Below are 20,428 nucleotides of genomic sequence, written 5' to 3'. Positions count from 1 at the left end.
GATGTTTTTTCAGGCTGGTACTGATACTATTATTTGGTGATTTTAAAATTGAGTGTTCCGATATGTCAGCAAATATATTTATATTTTGTTGATGATGTTGCTGATGATCCTATATAATCACCATTATATTTTTCTTTTCTTTCAGACACACAAAACATAAACCTAATAAACCCTAATATTTGTTATGTGCAGTTATCTATTTACTCACTTACCCCGACTCGGTTCAGGTCAGCTGGTTGTTGTGATTAAGGCGTTCCAAATACGTGTTGCTAACAGGGAAGTTGAAGAGGTCATCTGGTGATATTCAGCATCATCATTCCTAACACGGCTGAAGGGTGTTTCTTCCATGTCTTCTTTACGTTTTTAATTTTAATTTATCGGCTGATACAAATGCAGATACCAGTCGATTGGCAAATGTCCAATAATATCTGCTTGCCTATAAATTAGTCAGGTTCTGCAATTTTTAAAATAAAAATGTATTTATCAATTACATAAGAAGATGTTATATGTGTGGTGTCTGTAAAGTCCTAAAGTTGCAGAGATGGTTATATTGGTTGCATTTATTAAAGGTAGATTCAACATCAAATGTCTACCTGTCTCATATCACTGCATGATCATTTACAACATTTTCTTTTATAGAAACAAAAGAAGAAAACAGAAAACAAAGTAACCACTCTTTCTGCCCTTTCTCCTATCCTAATAATTTGCATACAGTCCCTAATATCTGTCCTTCTTTTCTTTCTTATACATCACAAAAGTTCTGTTCTGCCGGTGTTCCACAAATGTGTACCCAAATATTTTGGTACAATAAGCCTTTCTGCTATCCTCGCAGCCCTTTCACACCTGCCCTTTTCCTCCTCCCCTATGATGAAAACCTTAAAGTGGGTTGAGAGAAAGAGAGAGGAAGGGGAAAAAACGTTTCCACTTCGTCGGGGCAGCTTAAGAGTTTGTTATTAAAAACATGACAACCCATTCAGCCACTAAAGGTGCTTACTCAAGGGAATGCATGGAATGTTTATTCTTTGATTAATTTGCTTGGAGGAGACCTGAAATTCCCCCACTCATGAATATGTGGGTGACAGCGAGATTTCTCCGTGGTGACAAGTTATCTAAACAACAGGGCAAAACGATTATGCTAATATCAGGTTGTAGTCATCAATCATCGCGTGTCAATGTGGTGTCAACGCATCACGTTCCCGATCCCACCCCCTCTGGCCATGTGTGCCAGTGTAAATGCGTGCGTGGACGTGTGCAGCTGTGCGCCTGTGTTTATTGAGAGAGGAGAATTGATCACAACTCTCTTTACGCCTGGGGACTCTCGGGAGCATCGCTGCGCAGAGCTGTTCTCTTGGATAAGAGGCGAAAGGAAACTGGGAGGGAATTAATTAGGAGTGAGTTTCTTCATCTTGATATGAACACCGAGTAACACACACACACACACACTCGCGCGGAGTCCAGGCTGACGTCAGACAGACGCGCCTTAAAAACCAAAGAGCGCATCACGGAGAGATGCGTGGTTTGATCACACACACAAACTGGCGTTGGATTGTAAGAGAGCAGGGACACTTTAAAGAGCAGGAGCAGTCTGGTGGATGAGGCGGAAACTGCGGGTGAAGCCGAGAAGTTACTTTGAAAGTCCGTCAGCGCTTGTGCGTAAAATGAAAGCGCTGCGTAAATGTCCGCGTGTCCACTTTTGGACGAGATGGTAGATGAGATTCTAATTTTAAAAAAAGCTGGAAAGTTGACCGGAAAGTATCTCTGAACTAGTGTCAGGACAAAATAATTTAAAATATTTTTTTAAAATCTGCGTTTGGTACGGATGCTGCTGGAAGTCGCTCCACATCTGCACTCCACTTATTTCCTCTTTGGTCACATTTGAACCATGGCTTACTCTCAGCTGGGATACTCCTACTCCACCACGCCACAGGTACGGGTAGTATATTGTTTTGTCTTTGATGTTATTGATGAGGACCTGAGCTAAATAAGGAGGATAAATCGATTTTAACTGGTCAAAGAATAGTCCATCAACAAGTCCACTATGGAGAAAATGTGACAAAATCAGCACGTCGGTGCTGTTTTATTCCAGCTTTTGTTTTGCTTTTGAGAAAATAACTGAGATTAAACATTTGCTCATTTGTGAAAGTAAGGAGACATTTAAGCGCCAGTGTACGTAACAGAGTTTCTATACACACCAGATTCCTTTTCCTTTATGGATATCAGTGAGTTTGTTTCATACATTTTTCCTTAGTTTCTGATGACTTCAGGCTCCCTGGCCGGTTGCTTGGAGCCGGGAACCCCCCCGTCCCACCCGGTGCTGCGCTCACCGGGCCACCAGCTCACCCCAGGAGCAGGCATCGGAGTCTACAGCGGCCCTTATCCTAAGAGCCAGAGCTATTACAACACCTGCGCTACGGACGCCGCTCTCTATTCCAGAGTGAGTGTCGCACTTCACTTCTAACTCTTTAATTCTCGGCTTTCAAAGTGTTCACTTCCGGATTTTTTTTCTTATTCGTTTTGCCCTTACGGTAAAAACGTGTAAAGATTGTCTCTTGTGCAGGAACATTTCTGAAAACACATAAATAAATAAAAGTTTGTTTAACCTTGATTAGGCATTCATTTCTTCAATATTTTCAGGGGCCACTAGATCACAAAGAAGGAGCTGCATCTGTGCATGTGGGGACATCTCAGACTCCTGCCTATTATCCTTATGAATACACATTTGGACAATATCCTTATGACAGATATGGGTAAGTGAACAAGAATGCTTTCACTGCTCTTAAATTAAAACATATTTTTAACATGATAACTGTAAAATATCGGTGTCAGCATTATCATTTACTTCAGAATGATGGGGGAAAAAACAGTCTGTAGCAGGTTTATGGAGTTAGTGTTATACTATAATAACATTTATTATATTTATAGTGTTTTATTGTAATTTACTCAAATTTAATTGTAATTTATAATACCACATTCTGAAAAATATCGAGTTTTCTTTCCATCTGTTTTTCACTTACTTTTGGTATGAGCTAACTGTTTATTTGATTCTCATCATCTGGCTCAGTTATTCCTGCTCAGACAGCGCTTCACGTCGTAAAAACGCCACCCGAGAGACCACCAGCACCCTGAAGGCTTGGCTGCAGGAGCACCAGAAGAACCCCTACCCCACTAAAGGGGAGAAAATAATGCTTGCCATCATCACCAGAATGACGCTTACGCAAGTGGGTTCTTGTAAAATATTTGATGTTTATTGGGAAATCTTTTGGTTCTGTTGCATGATAATGTGTCTGATTTTCACCTTTTCCTAATTCCATACAAATAGTACATTTTCCCACATTTCGACTTTCCTTCTCCTCCTTTTCTAACTTTAAGTTCGCTTCTGATTTCTCCTTCCTTCCCTCAGGTGTCTACGTGGTTTGCAAATGCACGCAGGAGATTGAAAAAGGAGAACAAGGTGACGTGGTCACCGCGGGCTTGTAAAAGCTCAGATGACCGAGGCTGTGAAGATGACAGTGATGAAGCTGAGAAGCCACTTAAAAGTGACAAGGAGCTTCCTGGTATGCAAGTCCTAAATCAGTCTGCCAGCAAAGTTTGCTTTGTTTCATGGTTTCCCGAGCTTTGACTGTTATGCACAGACTCTTTACTGTCGGTGTCGTTTGTTTTTTCTCAGAGCAACAGTGCACAGACCTGCAGAGTGATCTTGAGGACTTCGATCTGCTGGAGTCTGATGCTTCTGACTGTGATCCGAAGCCACAGTTTCTGCCTGAGGACAATGAAGTGAACCCAAACACAGAGCTACCCCACGTGCATCTCGCACACAACCCAGATACACTGCACAGAAAAGAGAGACTGTCCCCCGACTGCCCCAAACTCACACCGGTCCAGCACCAAAGCAGCTCCTTCTATCTTAATGCAGACCTTCGAAGCACAGACGCCAAACCCAAAATCTGGTCCATCGCTCACACTGCTGTGTCTTTGGATGCCAGCTTGCAGTCCGAGTACCCGCCGTGTATGCTGTCATCAACCGGTACTTCCTCGTCACCCGGGTATCCGACCAACATGGCACTCACCAAGACAGAAAGGCAACAGGAATCTCCAGTCGCCACACTCAGAGAATGGGTGGATGGCGTTTTCCACGGCCCTCCTTTCCAACAGCCCAAACCGGCTGAGGTGTGGAAAGGCCTAAACGAAGCTACGATAGAGAGCAGAACACCTGGACAGTCCTTTGAAATTGGGCGGTCTGCTTCAGCTTTGTAGTCCATCAACAAGCCATCGTTGTGAGAGACTGACTTAAACTCGACTTAAAGTGAAAGTCGATATTTTGACTGTGTGACTTGATCAGCTGACCGTTCACTAAGAGCCACTCCCCGTTTGCCTGTTGAAGTTTCCATTTTGTTTTAAGGCAGGACCGCCAGTTCTAGTTCAACAACTGGTTTTGCGGGCTTGAAGACAGTGGGTAAAAATGTCATGCTTAGAGTAAAATCTTAGTATCTTTATCAGCTCACAATCCAGACTGAGCTGTGCTAACAAGCTTAAGTGAAAGCAGTGTCATCCCCCGTTGCACTGTTTTTCCTTGTTCAGAGAATGGTTTAAAAAGACATTCCTTTTACTAAAGGCCCATGCACACTGCTTCAGGAAATCCAAAGCCCAGCAGACCCGCTCTGCATAGTCACAGTTGCTAAGCTGTGATTGGAAAATAGTTTATTTTATTGAAGGAATTTAGTGAACGGTCAGTTATCGGTGTATGATCCTAATGTGGCAATTTGATATCCCCAATGCTCTCTTACAAGTTACAGACTGTTGCAAACTACATCAACGATCAACTGTCACTGCACATTTCTCTGCTCCAAGGCTGTATGATGCACACACATGAAAAAATACAGTGTTGTACACTTGCACTATAGCCTGCACATGCACTGAGTCACAGAAATAAAAGGCGTGTTCCTTAGCATGGCAAAGTTCTCCGACTGTGCCCTTACATTAGCTGCCCGCTGTCTGGAACCAATAGTAGAATCACGTTAGCTGATATAAATCCAGTTCAGGGGAAAGGGAATATACCTCGGCAGTTTTGGATGCGTGTGTGTGTGTGTGCCACAGACAGGGTATTTGTGTGTGTTTTGAAGGAAAGAAAGGGGGAATGTGAGTGGTATTCAGCCGTGACTAATGGAAACACACAGAGGAGGGTGCTGCTAAATTGTTAAATCGATGCCACTTCCACCTCGGCTCCAGATATAGCTGCAATCAGCGATGCGTCCCTTTTCATTAGGCGGCTTTTGACTTTGTCAACCTGGGACTGCAAGAAAATCCACCACAAGCAAAATGCTTCATAAAAGCTCTTAAGTAATTTTAACTAAGTGTCACGTCTTTATCCCCTCTGGTGATTTCTTTTTCATGCAGGCAATAAATAGAAAAGATTGCTATAATAAACAGAAATCAGGCAGTTATCATTAGCCTAAATAACTTTTTTTTTCAAGAAAAAATTTTCATCAACTTTAATTATTAAAGGAACCTCCACAAATTTCACAAATAAAGCACAACAAGAAACAGTGAAGAGCTGTTGTCTTTTTCCTTCACCCCCCCAACAATATTTCTGCTCATCCTGTTTTCGATTTAGGAGCAGTGATAAAGTATTTATCAGAACAGAGGAGGGATCTTCCTGGGCTTTGTATGGAATTAACCATTTCAAATTAAATAATTCAGGATGAATTCAACCGAGAATTTCATTCTGTTTCTGCTTCATAAATAAGTAAGATCTAAGATGATAAATAATGACATCTGACTTTTTATTTCTGGAAACTTTTCTTTCTCCCGCTTGCTGGCGACTGGGATCTTATTTTGGTAGGCTGCAGATATATCTTTCATATTTTCGCTCAAATTTTTTACATTTTTCAATCCAAATTTAATGAACCAGAACAGGTACAATTTTGTTTCTGGCTTAAAAACAATCTTGAGGCATATTTGACTTCAAAAGAAGAAGTACTAGTGTTGTGAAGGACGTGGAATGACAGCCAGATAAGAGGTTGGCTTTGTGCTAAGTGGGGAAAGAGATATAAGGGTATACTTGCTCTCACCCTTAGCTGTTTGAGAAAAAACGTTTTTCCTCTGGTAGAGAGAACAGGGAGTACGGGGAGAGGAGTATGCATTTTATCAAGTTGTGTCAACGTGACTTAGCTTTGGTTAGGAAAAGGTCCAGCTTCCCTTTATATGTTAATTGGGAATAGTTTTTAATACAGTGTTTGTGCCTGTGTTTTCATTATATAATTTCATGAATAATAACATACTTATTGTAAAATTCAGACAAGCAACAACACATTTATTGTCAACTAAGGGTCAGCAGCATGAAGCTGTGACCACAGTACTGACATGTACACTTAAAACTGACATGGCTAAAGGTTGCTTACTTACACATTCAATCACTGTGCAACATTAGCACTCAGTGGAAATTTACGGCCACCAGAAACTGAACGCATTACTCATTTCCTGTTGTGGTCTAAAATAACTGCTGAGAAAAGGATTAATCTATTTTGCTGATAAACACTCCACTGTACTCACTAGCTGTTTGCAAGTCTGCCTCACTACAATTTGCTCATTTTTTTTTCTTTGTTACTCAAAGTAGAACCAAAATAGTAGGTTAGAGCTATAATCTTAAAAACCAAAATCAAAGAGCTGGAAAACATTTCAAATAGTCCAGCTCTTGGAAAGTGAACAATCTGTTGGTTATAATTCTCTGTTGATTACATTAGCATAGCCTTAGTACAAAAAAAAAAGACTTGAAGCCATCATACTTTGGTTTCTAGACTGCCTTTTTTAAGCCTTTGGTAATTTTGGTGTTACAATCTAGTTTATTTCTTTTTCTAATTGTTTGGGGGTTTTTTTTCTTTTAATTTAAATACATTTTAACCCACATTTGGATGATAGAGTAGCTCTGGAGAGCTATTAGCTAACATTAGCTTGGTTAGCAAGGTACTACGGTAATTCAGTGCTAGCATATGGGATGGCAGTCTGATTTTGGCTAGCAGAAAACAGCTTTCAAACTGAATGAGGAACTGGAGAGACTGAACAACAAACATAGTGTGTCTTACGATGACTAAATGCTGAAGAAAAAACAACTGTCACTCAGATTCAGTTACAACTGATAAGATACAACTTTAAGCATAAAACAGGTTAGAGCAGGGGTGTCATACTCCAGTCTTCAAGGGCCAACATCCTGCTTGTTTTTGAGATATCCCTGCCCTACCAGCTGCTGAATACGTAGATCAGATGTGCTTTGCCAATAAGAAGCTACAAGGGCAGTACAGTGGACCTCAAGGCCTGGAGTTCGACACCTGTGTAAATTGAACTGTGTAAATTCACCCCCCATACAATGGCCAGAAATAACAAATTAGCTATTAGAAAAAGAATTAGCTATAGAGAACAAACTGTTTTTTGTACATGTAAGCAAAGTTTTAATGTGGTATATCTGAACATTTTAAAAAAGGAGTCTATGAGGACTGACTACAGACACCATAAAACACTGATGTATCTTCCAAGTTAGGAAAACAAAGCCAATGCAGAAGTGCCTTAAATCTGCATTCTCTCTGATAGCAATGGTCCTACAGAATCTATGGGAAAAAAGCTTTCAGCCTTGATCTCGGTAAACACTTTCCTGCTGAGCTCATGGGCTCACTCTTTTTTGGTCAGATTTAATAAAAATAAAAATTAAAAATTAACATTCTGCAAATGGTAAATGGAATGGTACTTACCACCATATAGCACTCACCACTTATAGCACCTTTCTACTCAGTTGAACAGTCAGGCTTTCTAGGGCAACTCTCATTCACACAGTGACAAACAAACTCATGCGGTGCTTTTATATATTCCAAAGCACTTTCTAACATTTACTCCCGAAAAATGCATCAGGATCCAAACTAGAGGATTCAGGGATTCAGCCAACGACCTTCTGATTAGCGGACAAACAGCTCTGTTGATGTGTTCCAGATTGAGTTCCAAGTGCCAAGTAAATATTTTCATCTGGAACATTCAATGATATGGGATTTCCAGTTTGGAAAGTTGGAGCAGCAACCTAAAATTTACATTCCTAAACGGAGGCAGCGGATGCAAACAGTAGTAAAACTGTTGAACCTTTAATCTGTTGTGGATCTGTGACTTGTGCCACAGGCAGAGCATTGACTTGGCTCTATCGATGGATGTGCTGCAGCAGTCTTTTTAACCCCCACCCTCAAAAACATATTATTGTCTTTGCTAGTGATGCTTGAATTGGTCTACCTTGCTAAGAAGTAAAAAAGGTTTTTGTGCCCGCTCTGACACACTAAATCAGGAATGATGTCACTCCCGAGTCACCCGAGTAACAATCAGACACCATCTTACTCATACTATGTTTAAAAAAAAATGGAGGATTATTTGTGATATGAAACTAAAACTTCTTTGGCTAACAACTTGTCAATGAGGGAACGGCTTCACAGTCAGAAAAAGAGAAAAAAAAAACGCTCTTTTTGAGGTTCCAAAAGGAAAGCAAGGTAGCTACATCAGCAAGGTAGCTACATCAGCAAGGTAGCTACATCAGCAAGGTAGCTACATCAGCAAGGTAGCTAAATCAATCTTTTATGCTGTCTATTGGACTAATTTAATTTTTTAAGCCAGCCTCAAGTGGCTTTCCAAGGAACTGCAGTTATTTACACTTCCATGTTAGCTTCATTTAAATAAAAAAGAGGAAAACAACTTCACTCATAGAATATGAACAAACAATACATGTTAATGAAATTTGAGCAAAACATTTGCACCTAACATGTATTGTTGTTAGCTAAAGCTAACTAAAGGTTATCAATGAATGCGAAGTTGACATTTTAAAAATCTCAGCTTGGTCAGCATGAACTTCAATAAGTTTGCTGTTAACCGGTGCTCATTTTGTTGACCAATAATTTTAAGTCACAGTTTTCATCAACAACCTTTTTTTTTCCTGATAAAAGCAATTTTATAACTAACTAAAAACTAAGGTACAAGGGCAAAAACTATGATTTAAAGATGTTGAAACTTGCAACAGCGATTAAAAATTAAATGAAGATATTCTGGAGAAATGAGATCCAATGAGAACCAATGAAGTTGTGTAGAAATGTGGGACTAGTTTGTAAGTGATCCAGTCAGAAGGGGATAACGGGATCACTTTTTTGCGAAACGGCACAACCAGCTCCCTGTTTTGTAACCCATGTGGCGCAACTCTCACCAGCAAAACCACATAAATCAGCTTTAGATTTAATCTTCTTTAATTTTATGGTAATGAAAAGAATTTAAACACCTAAATTATTACAAAAATGAAATGACATTTTAGTCAGAAGAATGACTGAAGATGAAGACTTCTTTTAATGGTTAAAGTATCAAATCAGACCAAAAGCTTTTTCAAATAAATGCTTTTGGGGAGGATATCGTGTGTAAACTTAACACTGAGTGAAATCCCAGTCAAAAATGTTAAAACTAGAAATGCAGCTAAAGTTTTGAGCATGAATCTTTTCCTCATGACATTTCTCTTGTATCCCTTTTTTAACAGCCTGTTTTTTTCACGTTTCTCTTTTAACTGCTCCAGCTATGTCGTGTCTCCTCTTACCTCCTTCCACAACTTATTCCCCCATTCTCCATATTCCCTCCTCTGTCTTCTCCCTCCCTCTGTCCTTCCACTTGTCTCACCTCTCCTCTGTCTGCTGTCGACACAGTCGAACGACTCAACAGCCAGTCTGACACGCAGGCCTGCTCCCTGGGCCATATAATGTGATTAAGACTCAGTGTGTTGCTGCACAGGTCGGGGAATGTTAGACTCTCTGTTTACCTGTCTGTCTCACAGCACCGGGAGTTTCTGGGCTCTTTGTGTCTCGGGGGATAGTTGACACAGAGACATGTGCGAAGGGCTTTTTTTGTGACCTTGGAAAGTAAGCTGCAAATGTTTTGCCCGAATTTCATCAACATGTATTGTTTGCTCAGATTCTATTTCTTTTCTTCTTCCCTTCACAATCAGACTCTTTTTTCACAATCACTTTTATTTCTAAAATTTCAGGTGGAATGTCTGCACAGGAAGTATTGACAACTTTAAATTACTCCTCTCTGCACCTCTTGTCTGACACCTATTTCCTTTCAACACTATGTCTCTGGTGCGCACTCAAACACACACACGCAGGCATAGATATACACACACTTCTAAGTCGCTTGTGTCTTGTCACACACACTTTGGTTTTCCGGGGCTATCAAAGTGCTGAGTGCAAACTCTCTCCTCCAAAAACTGTCACATGTCGCCAGAGGTGTCTCGCTCCCTGCGGTAACCCTTTGAGCTCCTGGCACAAGAACAAGTCATTATTTCCATGGTAAAGGTCAGACGCTCTGTCACCTGACTCTAAAGTGGAGCTGAGTGGAGCCGCCCCGAGACAATGACCAAAGGTCAGTTTTCTGTTTTGACTCTCATACAGTAGGTGTAGATTTGAGGAGGACAGGCTGTTCCCAGATCTGCCTCTGAGCCCCTTTTGGTCACACTGGCTTCCAGACATGGAGGCTCAGATAATTGGCTGCAGGGAGCTCCTTAATGAGCCGCGGGGTCTGTAATGTGACACATCTTCAAGGAGAAATATTTTAATAGGGCAATTACAGCGATGAGGAGGATGTTTTGTGTGGAGTGAGTGATTGTTGTGGAAGGACGCCGTGCTAAGGAATTTTGTGGCATTTAACTCCATTATCTACTGTGAGGCTCGGTGGTGGGGACATTTTCAGTGTGATTACAGTCTCATTTGAGCTTATCTTTGTCTGCATGGTCTGACCCGACACTGTAGGTCATAATATGCTTAAGGGTTATATTTCCAATTACGATCTAATATATGGAGAAGGAAAATAGGTAAGTAGATGTAGCGTTCAATCCCGCGCTGATTTGACAGTTGGAAACGGCACCTATGAATGAGCCAGTCTGCAAATTGGTTAAATCCACCTTTGCAATCTGGAGTTCCTTGATATATATATATGTATGATGCTGAAGAATATTACATTATGCTGGAGCAGCGCATTTAAAGGCGCTGAATAATGAAGCAGTGCAGTCAAACCCAGGACTAAAACACTGTGCGATTCACACGCTCAGTTTCATCTGAAGATTTTGCCCCCGGCAATGCCTCCAACCTATCCAACCACCGCCTCTGAACCACTCAGACTTACCAACCGCAAGACCAACCAGTCAGCTCTCTGACACTGACCCGGCTCGCCTGCCTCATTTTAACAGTGCACCTCTCTCCCCTTCAATCATCCACTGTGGTCTTGACTATAGATGAGGTTAACTACAGCGTAAGCCTCACTTCCAGGAGTCACCAGGGCCAATTATATCAGCCTGACAACTCTTCCCAACCTGAGCTCCATGGTGTGGAAAATGCAGTTCCACTGCCTGCATCACTGGGGACAGAACAGGCTAGTGCTGTCTGGAGCCCGAGCCAAGCGCAGGCCAATTTGGCATGCAGAGGTCTATGGAGAATAAGCCTGATGAAATATATATATGATCTTCTTCAAACATGTATTGTTCCACGCTGCTGTGTCCTATCAGACTGCCCCTCCACCCCCACCCAACAGTATCCTGGCAGAGAAAGACCTTCCAGCGTGGATCGTCGGGAGCCGACGGAGGAATGTTAAGGTCCTTTCAGCGCTCTTCATTGTAAACAACTGACAAAAGTCCTCTATTTATCATCTCTTTCATGTACTAAAGAAATAATCATAACTTTAAAGCAGATAACACTTTGGTGCACTTACACTACTTGTATTTTCATTGATTTTAATTACAAGTTTGCATCACCTTTCAATGCATTATATTAGAAAAAAAATTACTTTGCTGTGTCCACAGAAGAAAATGTAAAACTTGTCTTATTTCCTGAAAGAAAGCCCATCCGTCTTTGTCTCCAGCCTCAGAATAAACACATATGCACGACTCTGCTGACCTCTGGCTGTCACAGGGTGGAACTGCAACCTATTAACCAAACGTACAGCAGCATCGGAAAATCTACAGTAAGAGCAGCAACTTATTCAGAGCTTCGCCTTCAAATCTACAAGAGCAATAATTAGAAACTGCCTGTACACATTTGACTGTCTACAAACCTTTGTGTAGTGCAGTCTTTGTCTTTATTCCAGGATGCTTAATTACAAAGAATGAACTCTCAGACAAGATATAATTTATTGAGCAATATGGCGATATACACAGAGAAGCAAAGAGGAAATGTTTCAGTGATGATGCTTCTGCTTGAACTGCAGTCCACAGTAGCCGCACGTTCCCACTTTTGTGTCTTTATCCTGAAGACAAAAAACAAGAGCGTTTACAGTTTGGGAACATTACATCAAATGATCTTAGATTAAAACACTAAAAAATTTTTTTTACAGATTATATGTGCAGTCAGGCTATAATCTCTCCTACTGTTCTACTCCAACCTACTGTTTGCCTAATGAAATCATAGAATTTGCTGAGTTTATCCATTTTAACAATGATGCCACGCTGTTGGTAAAAGGTGGGGAGATTGCAGAACATACAAATGATTTATAAAGCAAAAGAAAGATTTCAACTCAAGAGCCCTACTTTGTTTTTTCCCCCCTCAATCCATGCGGCATGTTAGTGGGGTTAGGTTAACTGGTGATTTTAAATTGGCCATAGGTGTGTGTGTGTGAGCACTAATGGTTGTCAGCCTCTTTGTGTGACCCCTGCAACAGACTGGTAACCTGTTCAGGGCGTACCCGCCGCTCTACTTGTAGCAGCTGGGATAGGATTCAGCCCCCCCAACCAGGAAATAGGTAAGTGGAAGAAAGACTCAGAAAGCGATGCTGCTAGAATACATGTACACTTTGTCCTAATTCAGCCCGTTCTCACTCCCGAGGCGTAACATGCCGACGTTTTGTCACGTCCCGCGGCGTTCCCGAGGAACGCGAAAGGAGACCTTCGGCGTTCTTGTGGTACGCGGCGGGTTATGGGCAAAATCCAGTGCAATGACGCTCCCGCGGTAATAGACGTTCCAGCCCTCTATTCCAGCCCTAAACCTAACCTTATCCCTAGCCCTAACCATAACCTTTTTCCTCACCTTAAACAGGACTTTAATGATGTTAAATAGCATGTTTCTAAGCAATTTGAAGAAAAAGAGCGAACATGTGTAGATTGAGTCCATACGGTTCTCATTTTTCCTCATTTTTCCGAGGTCGTCATTTAGGAACGTGTTGGGTAGCCGAAAACGTAATATGTTGACAATTTGTCACCTAGCGTAAAATGTTACGCTTTGGGAGTGAGAACGTGATTACAAGTCTGGATAGCATCGGTAGCTTATTTTTGTTTCCAGAGACGGAGCCATCTTCACTATTAGTTTATGGCCTCGTCCTGTGCCTACAGAAAGGGCCAATCATGTAAAAGCCATTGTGAGATAATGGTTTCTGGTTCTTTTAAAAATTACGCAACTTTCAAGTCTTTTGTTTGGCCTGTTTCAACTTTGTTCCAAAAAAAAAAAAAAAAAAAAAGAAAGAAAGAAAAAACATGAAAAATAAAATTGATCAATTTTATTTTCAGATAAAATCATATTTTTCCCAGGTTTGTATACCATCATGAATCAAATATTAAACCAAATATTAAACTGAATTTCATTTACATTTTATACAGCGTCCCAACATTTTGGGAAACGGGGTTTGACAGTCTTTTGGAGTCATCACTCAACCTCAGTGCTAAATAAACTTCATCGTTCCATCTGTCTATTTTCTTTTTCTTATCTAGTTCAGGGTTTTGGTTGGGCTGGAGGCTGTCTTAGCTGTCCGAGGGTGAGAGGCGGCACAGAGGCATCAGGCAAACTCTACACAGGAAGGAGGATTCAGAGCTAGGAGCTTCTTGCTGTGAGGCGATGGTGCTAACCATCATGCTGCCAGCTTCATCAGTGCAACAGCACCTTTGTGTTTTCTGAGATCCCTCACAGCACAAAGCTGCTAGGTTTAGGAGATTCATGCCATCTGATGCCTATCCCGGCAATATGAATACCAAGCACTTGAAATAGTTTTATCTTAATGGTGTCTGCAGGGTCTTACCAAGTTGATGTAGACTTTGGGGTGTCCCAGCGCTCCTCCGCCCCCATCGCAAGATACCACTCTGGCTTCGATGTCAGACACTGGCTCCTCTGCCACCAGGTTGATGGCAAAGTTCTTATTCACCTTTAAACAACAATACAAAGCAATTGTGTAAGTACTTTCCAAAACTCGGCGAGGAAGTCGCTAGGTGTGGTATGGGGACTCTGCACTGATGTGCATGTTTACGTTGTTTTTTTTTTTTTTTAAGTATTTTCCAAGTGCTACTTAAAACAGCTTTTCCAAACATCGTAGTTTTATTTTGGATGCTTACATTAATTTACTTTGCACACAGAAACAATTATTTCGCAAAAAACAAAAACTGGCATTGACCTCTGTCTTCAGTGGGATTCAAATCAGGGCTTTGTGCAGGCCAGTCAATAACGTTCACTTTGGTATTTTGGGGGCAGTTCTTCACCAGGAGCAACACATGTTCTGACTCGTTGTCATGTTGGAAGACAAAGCGACGACCCACATCTGACCTAAGGACGTGCTTCCAGTAAGCATTAATCTTTCTCCAGGTTGTCTTTAGCATACTTCAGTCTGGCTTAAAGTTGTATCTTCTGAAAAAAGTTTTTTCTTGGTCTGAAACCTCACAGTCTATTCAGGATTCTAGTGCTTGTCTTCTTTGAGACTACAATTCTCAATTCTTGATTTGGTTAAGTTATTCACACAGTTTTGGCCTTGGATCTGAAAGACCAAGGCCCTAAACCCAGTTATGAGGGGTTACACTAAGCATAGCCAATAAATACATAAATGAATAAATTGTTAAGTGCTTATTTCTTACCTCTTTCTGTTTGCCAACAAATCTGGCTTTCCTGTAATCATGCTCATCATACACCTAGGAGAAAAACACAAGTTACACGCAGCAGTTTACAGGCATCCTGTTATTTTGTTTATCTGTGATTTAACATTGTGGTCCTAATATGAGAACTGTTTTAAGAGCGGAACTAAATGAAACATTTAGATTTATTGCATATTGTGTATGCAATATAATCAGTGACCAGCATTCCAATATCAAACATCTTATAAGCAGAGTAATTTGGAGCTACAGCTATGGAGCTGCAGGCGTCAGTAACACTATGCTAAGGTTAGCTAACGTTGCTCCATCGGGTAAAATAACAGTAACAGACAGATAGTTTTCAGCTCACCTGTCCGGTGTGAGTGATGGGCTCGCCAGTAGTGGAAACATCTACACTATAACGGTGAGCAGGTACAGCATAAAGCTTCAAAGGCGAAACAAGCAGCTTAACATTTTTACTGAAGGACAGAACTCTGCCCACTGTGGCCGCCATGTTTACAACAATCTGCTTTCCCAGACTGCCTAGCAAAGGACGCTTATACCGAATTTAATTTCGCTCCGAGTTTGGCTTTTCAGGCTAAAAGAACCTTTACCGGCAAGCCTCAGCAAGGTGAATTTATTTATTTTGACATATATTATAAAATGTAAAATAATTCAAATTTAAAAAGACGGAATCCGAGACTGTTAGTATGGAGGAGGGGATGTGTTCTCCCACAAAACTAGCGAGAGGAAACTGCCTGAAAGGCAAAAATAAGGGCTTCACTATCCTCTTATACACCGGAAGCTGTTGTATGTACTTGAAGCAAGAAAGCAGTGTGGTTCTTGTTGTGGCGATTAACACGTACTTACAGGGGCATAAATGAATTCATGAATTCAACTTTCTAGTGATTTCTGAAAGGTTTGTTTGTGTTGTTTGACTTTGTAATGTTTTCCGCGCAAGACTGTGTGAATGCTTATTTGGTCTAGTGCTAGCAGGTCAGCTCTGACATGCTCGTCTCCTTGGCCGTTACATAGCTCTGCTGTGGACACCGGGTGGTAATTTTTACATGTACAGAGTTTTTTTGTACAAGGACGGTAGTAGCCTTTAAATATATCATTTTTTAAAGGCCCATGGAAGACTTTATTAAATTGGTGTGTAGCTTGTTAATGTTTCACGTACTAGGCCTCATGAGTAGTGCTTATTCTGCAATATGTTGCTGACTGTATTTTAAAAAACATGTTAATATGATTACCTTTGTTAGCCCAGGCTAGTTTGTTCATCTCGAATACTATTAGAACGTTATTTAAGGCGGTGTATTGTGCTTTTTGTTATTTCCTGTCATTTATATCGTGTTGCAATGGGTGATGCTTGTGTTATAAAGGCCGAGGTTTCAAGTAAAGAAGTCGGCATATGTGCAAGAATTTACTCTGACCAAAAAACTCAAATTCTCAATCAAATACTTTTTTTTTCTACTCTAAACATTGTATGACGTCAGTTAGGACAGGTATTCCAAATGTGGTCATGTCAGGCACGCAGCTCCGCCTCCTGTCAAAACTTTAGGTTTGTGAGGGGCAGCCAATTAGAAGAGTGCGGGCTCAAAGGGAGGGGCGAGGGAGCCAAAACAGGATGTTTTAGACAGATGAGAAACTAAGGACCCCAGGATAGGTCCGTATGAATTAATGTTTTGTGATTTTGTGTGACAGTTTGAGTCCCAATGAAATGTCACCTTCCCAGACTAAGATGACCTCTCTGGATGCCCTGTTTCACCTGACCAAAAGATTTTAATGCACTTATTTTAAACAGATGGTGAATCCACCCAATTAAGAACGTGGAGCTTCAGTAACTGTCACATTTTCAATTGTTTTTGCTTGATGAATGGCTAATACTTGCCTAGTGAAAAACTTAACTAATCTTTTCAGTTCTGCATCACAACATGAGGAACTAAATAATATCCATTTTGCAATTCTCTTTGCAGCTTTTCCGCCATGGCCCCCCTCCTGCTGAAGCATCTGGCTACCTCCTTAGCTAGGCAAGTGGCCCAGATGAGCCAGTGGCGTTTGACCTTCTCCTCACCGGCAGCCTTTGTTCACAGATCTCTCTTTACGCTCACCGGTGGTTCCCATGCATTTCTCCCATCATCGGCCAGCATCAGCTCCACCCAGCTCCCTTCTTCTGGCTTCCCGGCTCGGCGTGAAACCTCTCTGTTGGGACAGTGTCGGCGTGTTCCCTGTGTTCAGCCCTCTGCGGGAATGAAAACCAAAACTGCCCTGAAGAGGCGCTGCAAGGACTGCTTCTTTGTTATAAGGAGGGGACGATTGTTTGTGTTCTGCAAGACAAATCCAAGACACAAGCAGAGGCAGGGCTGAAGTGTTGTACGAGCGTGGGGGTGACTGCACCCAAGGCGTGGATATTTACGAAAACTGTGCTGAAGTAATAAATTGTTTGGCTGAAAAATACTTCTCACCTCTCTACAGTTCCTCTTTTAACAACAAAAAAGACACATTTTTATACGCATACTGAGCAAAACTCTTGAGCCGCCCTGTGTTTCTGCATGTTTTGATTCTAAAGCCAGGTGGGTTTTTGGGGGGTTGTTTGTTTTGTTTGGTTTTTTTTGTCATGTAAAAAGAAAATGTGATCTTGAGCGATAGTTATCAGACTTTCTGAAGGTCTTTCAAAAGTTTTTCTTTAGACAGTGGCCTTGTTTTTCACTTTTTTTTCAGTCCAGTTCTTGTACCTGACCATTTTCAGGTAAATTATTATTTTATTTGTTTAAACACTTAACACCGACCTATCAATCATTCAACCATTAAAATGCACAAGTGTTGCTTCTATAGCAGACAACTTAGCAAAGAAACTGTAAACTGTGTCTTTAGGCACTTTGTTACTAGCAGCCTGTCTCAAAAGACATAATTACTTCTCACTTCTTTAGGGTAAGGGACTCAACTAAAGAAATGAGAAGTAATTATGTCTCAACTTGACTCAACTCATCTTGAGTCTATTAAAAAATGCCAACGATAACAACGTTTTACAGGAGCAGAAAAGTATTTTTGCATCAACAAGGTCTGAAGCAGCGTGGGATCATCCTGATGGATGAACAGAACGAAACGTAGCCAACATCCAAAGAAGAGCTTTAAATGTCCTCCAAGAACCCTGGAGAAATAATCGTAATGACTAAATAAAGGCATGACAAGAAAGCTGACCTAAAAGAGTTCAGGCTGTGTTGAAGAATAAACGTGGTCATGCCAAGTATTGATTTTAAAGCTTGTGAGAATTGAACAATGTTATTGCCTTATATACTGTATTTACATTTATTTTTGAACCTATTTCCCATTTTTTTCAAAAGAAAATATAAATCAATGAGGGTTTGCTCAAGACATTTGCACAGTACTATAGATAGATACATACTCAATGGCCACTTTATTAGGTAGAGTGATTCAGCTGTAGATGGTCAGATTGGAAAATGTTGCCAAGTCTGGTTAGTCTCCATTTCTGCTGCAACATTTGGATAGTGGGGTCAGAATTCAACATAAACAAAATAAAACCATGGCTCCATCCTGGCTCTAGCTGGCAGTGACGGTGTAAGAGATGTTTATACCACAACCCACCCAGTGCAGTACATTATGTAAAAACCATTAAAAATACAAACAAAAAGAAAAAAAAAAACAGGAAGATTTTTGCACTAGGTTTTTCTATGCTCTTTAAAATCAGGACCCAAATGAACTGACCAAAGCTTCCACCACCGTCTTCTTTTAAAAAATCTCTAAAACAAAAACACAAAATGAACACTGCAGCATAGACTTACTGATAACATGGTTTATTTTTATGAATACAATTTAAAATCATAATTTATTTTTTAAATGCAACAGAATTAACCAGTTAACACCTACAGGGGCATTGAAAACCCATTTATGGTTACACTTACTGACATTTAGCACCCCCCAAAAGACAAATACAAATGTTTCAAAGGACTAAAATCCGTTACACACATCCCAGCCTTTACACATAAAATATAAAACAGTGCAAACCGACAAACTGCAAGTGTTCAAAATCTCTGCCAAACAATGTTGGTTATTCAGCTGCGAGGGCTCTCCAGAGGTCGGAGCGCTGTGTGTGAGCAAGATGTAGATATTTCATGTATTTGTTTGGACAAATATGCAATATTTAAGGCACTTTTTAAAAAAAATTTATGGCGGCCAATAGCAGGAAGAAGATGGGGACTTTCATTTTCAATTAAAACTGTTTGTCTTGTTTTTAAATGAAAAAGTATTTTAAAAAATCTGTCATTATGCAAATGTTCATGCCTTTTTTTTTCTTGCATTTTGAACAATCCTGGTAGATTATGACCAATCTACTGCAATGTCGCTCCTCTTATGACCTTTATGGTTGCTTCCAGCAGCATAACACACCATGTTACGAAGCTCAAATCATGTCAAACTGGTTTCTAGAACAGTGAGTTCAATGTACTCAAACAGCTTCCACAGTCACCAGATCTCAACCAACAGAGCACCTTTGGTGGAACTGAAGTTTCTAACAACATCAGGCTTCCATCATTCTTCCACAAGAGGGAGCCAAAGTGTGCATCATGGATGCACACTTTGGCTCCCTTTTCAAATTCCGCTTTTCAAACTCCCTGTCACTTTTAAAACCAGTCACATTCAAAACTTTGGGCAAATTCTCAGCCACTGTATGTTTACTAAAGGACAGAAAAAGGGCCATGCAGAGAAATGCTCTGACTGACTGCAGTACTCAGTCCCAAGTGCCGAAGAAACCAAACTGGTTGAAAGATGTTTGCCAACAAACACTGAGTGTACGCTGGCTTTGCTCGAATAAACTAAAGGTTAATATTTGCTGATGGAGGATCAGGGATTCGGAAAACGTGTGTACATGCACATATATTATTTGAACACTTCTAATTTCGCAAAAGCACGGCAGGAAGGTTTGATCCAGTGTTTGGGACCATCCAATGGCTTTCCACTGAAGCATTTGGTCAAAGAAACGCAGATTAAATGTTTCCTTTCTTTCTGTGTGAGCTGTGGAAGGTTATCAAATAGGTAAGTCTGAGTTCACCTGGCAGACTCAGCTAGTGATTGCTGTGGGTCAATAAACGAGTCTTAATGCAAAGCGTCAGCCACAGGATACAATGTAAATCAGCCATCTGTGGCTTTGAAGATCAACAGAGTCTGTTTACACGGGCATTTGCTGGCATGTAGAAAATAAATGACAGCAGAAATGGATGGGTGGATCAAATAGAGACGGAGGAAACAGGACTTCAAACGCCTACTGGACTTCATTGAAGGCAAATCACCCGAAGCATCTCAGAGGCGCATTCCACAGCTAGTGAGACCGTGCGGTGTGCGAGCATCAGCAAGTGACGGTTTCAAACGTCCCCACAGCAGGTTCAGGTTCTTAGAAAAGGATGACCTTGGATTTCTTTCGCTGCTGTGATTATGATTATCAATTTGATTTTGATAACTGACCAAATAAATTAATATGCTACAATCACTTGCACATCACTTCATCTAGATCATACTACTAATTTCTTAGTTCTTTATTGAAGTAAC

General features: G+C 40.8%; 3 protein-coding genes and 1 long non-coding RNA gene across 5 annotated transcripts; 2 read left to right on the top strand and 2 right to left on the bottom strand.

Moving 5' to 3' along the window:
- The first annotated feature begins 1,228 nt into the window (after positions 1–1,228).
- On the top strand, positions 1,229–5,680 carry irx4b (iroquois homeobox 4b). The gene is made up of 6 exons (XM_085149010.1): positions 1,229–1,927; positions 2,249–2,434; positions 2,635–2,747; positions 3,062–3,218; positions 3,401–3,554; positions 3,668–5,680. The coding sequence occupies exons 1-6, from the start codon at positions 1,883–1,885 to the stop codon at positions 4,252–4,254; spliced, it is 1,242 nt and encodes a 413-aa protein (XP_085005136.1). The 5' UTR covers positions 1,229–1,882; the 3' UTR covers positions 4,255–5,680.
- Positions 5,681–12,158: 6,478 nt separating this feature from the next.
- ndufs6 (NADH:ubiquinone oxidoreductase subunit S6) lies at positions 12,159–15,412 on the bottom strand. The gene is made up of 4 exons (XM_085149013.1): positions 15,237–15,412; positions 14,873–14,926; positions 14,050–14,172; positions 12,159–12,291 (listed from the first exon to the last, which is right to left on the bottom strand). The coding sequence occupies exons 1-4, from the start codon at positions 15,378–15,380 to the stop codon at positions 12,223–12,225; spliced, it is 390 nt and encodes a 129-aa protein (XP_085005139.1). The 5' UTR covers positions 15,381–15,412; the 3' UTR covers positions 12,159–12,222.
- LOC146493743 (uncharacterized) lies at positions 12,605–14,043 on the bottom strand. Its single transcript, XR_014872000.1, has 2 exons — positions 13,274–14,043; positions 12,605–12,839 (listed from the first exon to the last, which is right to left on the bottom strand). It is a non-coding gene; the product is annotated as an uncharacterized LOC146493743 (long non-coding RNA).
- Positions 15,391–18,530, top strand: mrpl36 (mitochondrial ribosomal protein L36). 2 transcript variants are annotated; one of them, XM_085149012.1, is made up of 2 exons: positions 15,391–15,497; positions 16,843–18,530. In XM_085149012.1, the coding sequence occupies exon 2, from the start codon at positions 16,853–16,855 to the stop codon at positions 17,231–17,233; it is 381 nt and encodes a 126-aa protein (XP_085005138.1). In that variant the 5' UTR covers positions 15,391–15,497; positions 16,843–16,852; the 3' UTR covers positions 17,234–18,530. The 2 variants fall into 2 exon arrangements, with proteins under 2 accessions (XP_085005138.1, XP_085005137.1); XM_085149011.1 differs by lacking the exon at positions 15,391–15,497 and adding an exon at positions 15,646–15,785.
- Positions 18,531–20,428: the final 1,898 nt, after the last annotated feature.

The sequence above is a fragment of the Neolamprologus multifasciatus genome, chromosome 22 (genome assembly GCF_963576455.1).
Source record: "Neolamprologus multifasciatus chromosome 22, fNeoMul1.2, whole genome shotgun sequence".
Taxonomy (NCBI): domain Eukaryota; kingdom Metazoa; phylum Chordata; class Actinopteri; order Cichliformes; family Cichlidae; genus Neolamprologus; species Neolamprologus multifasciatus.
The sequence above is the reverse complement of the archived record's forward strand: the minus strand, read 5'-3'. Positions and strand labels throughout refer to the sequence as shown.

Coding starts and splice junctions, on each gene's coding strand:
- irx4b (XM_085149010.1), top strand. CDS start 1,883: ATGGCTTACTCTCAGCTGGGATACTCCTACTCCACCACGCCACAG. Junction 3,219..3,400: donor CCAGAATGACGCTTACGCAA/GTGGGTTCTTGT, acceptor TCCTTCCCTCAG/GTGTCTACGTGGTTTGCAAA. Junction 3,555..3,667: donor AAGTGACAAGGAGCTTCCTG/GTATGCAAGTCC, acceptor GTTTTTTCTCAG/AGCAACAGTGCACAGACCTG.
- ndufs6 (XM_085149013.1), bottom strand. CDS start 15,380: ATGGCGGCCACAGTGGGCAGAGTTCTGTCCTTCAGTAAAAATGTTAAG. Junction 14,927..15,236: donor CCATCACTCACACCGGACAG/GTGAGCTGAAAA, acceptor TTTTTCTCCTAG/GTGTATGATGAGCATGATTA. Junction 14,173..14,872: donor TTGTTGGCAAACAGAAAGAG/GTAAGAAATAAG, acceptor TGTTGTTTAAAG/GTGAATAAGAACTTTGCCAT.
- mrpl36 (XM_085149012.1), top strand. CDS start 16,853: ATGGCCCCCCTCCTGCTGAAGCATCTGGCTACCTCCTTAGCTAGGCAA.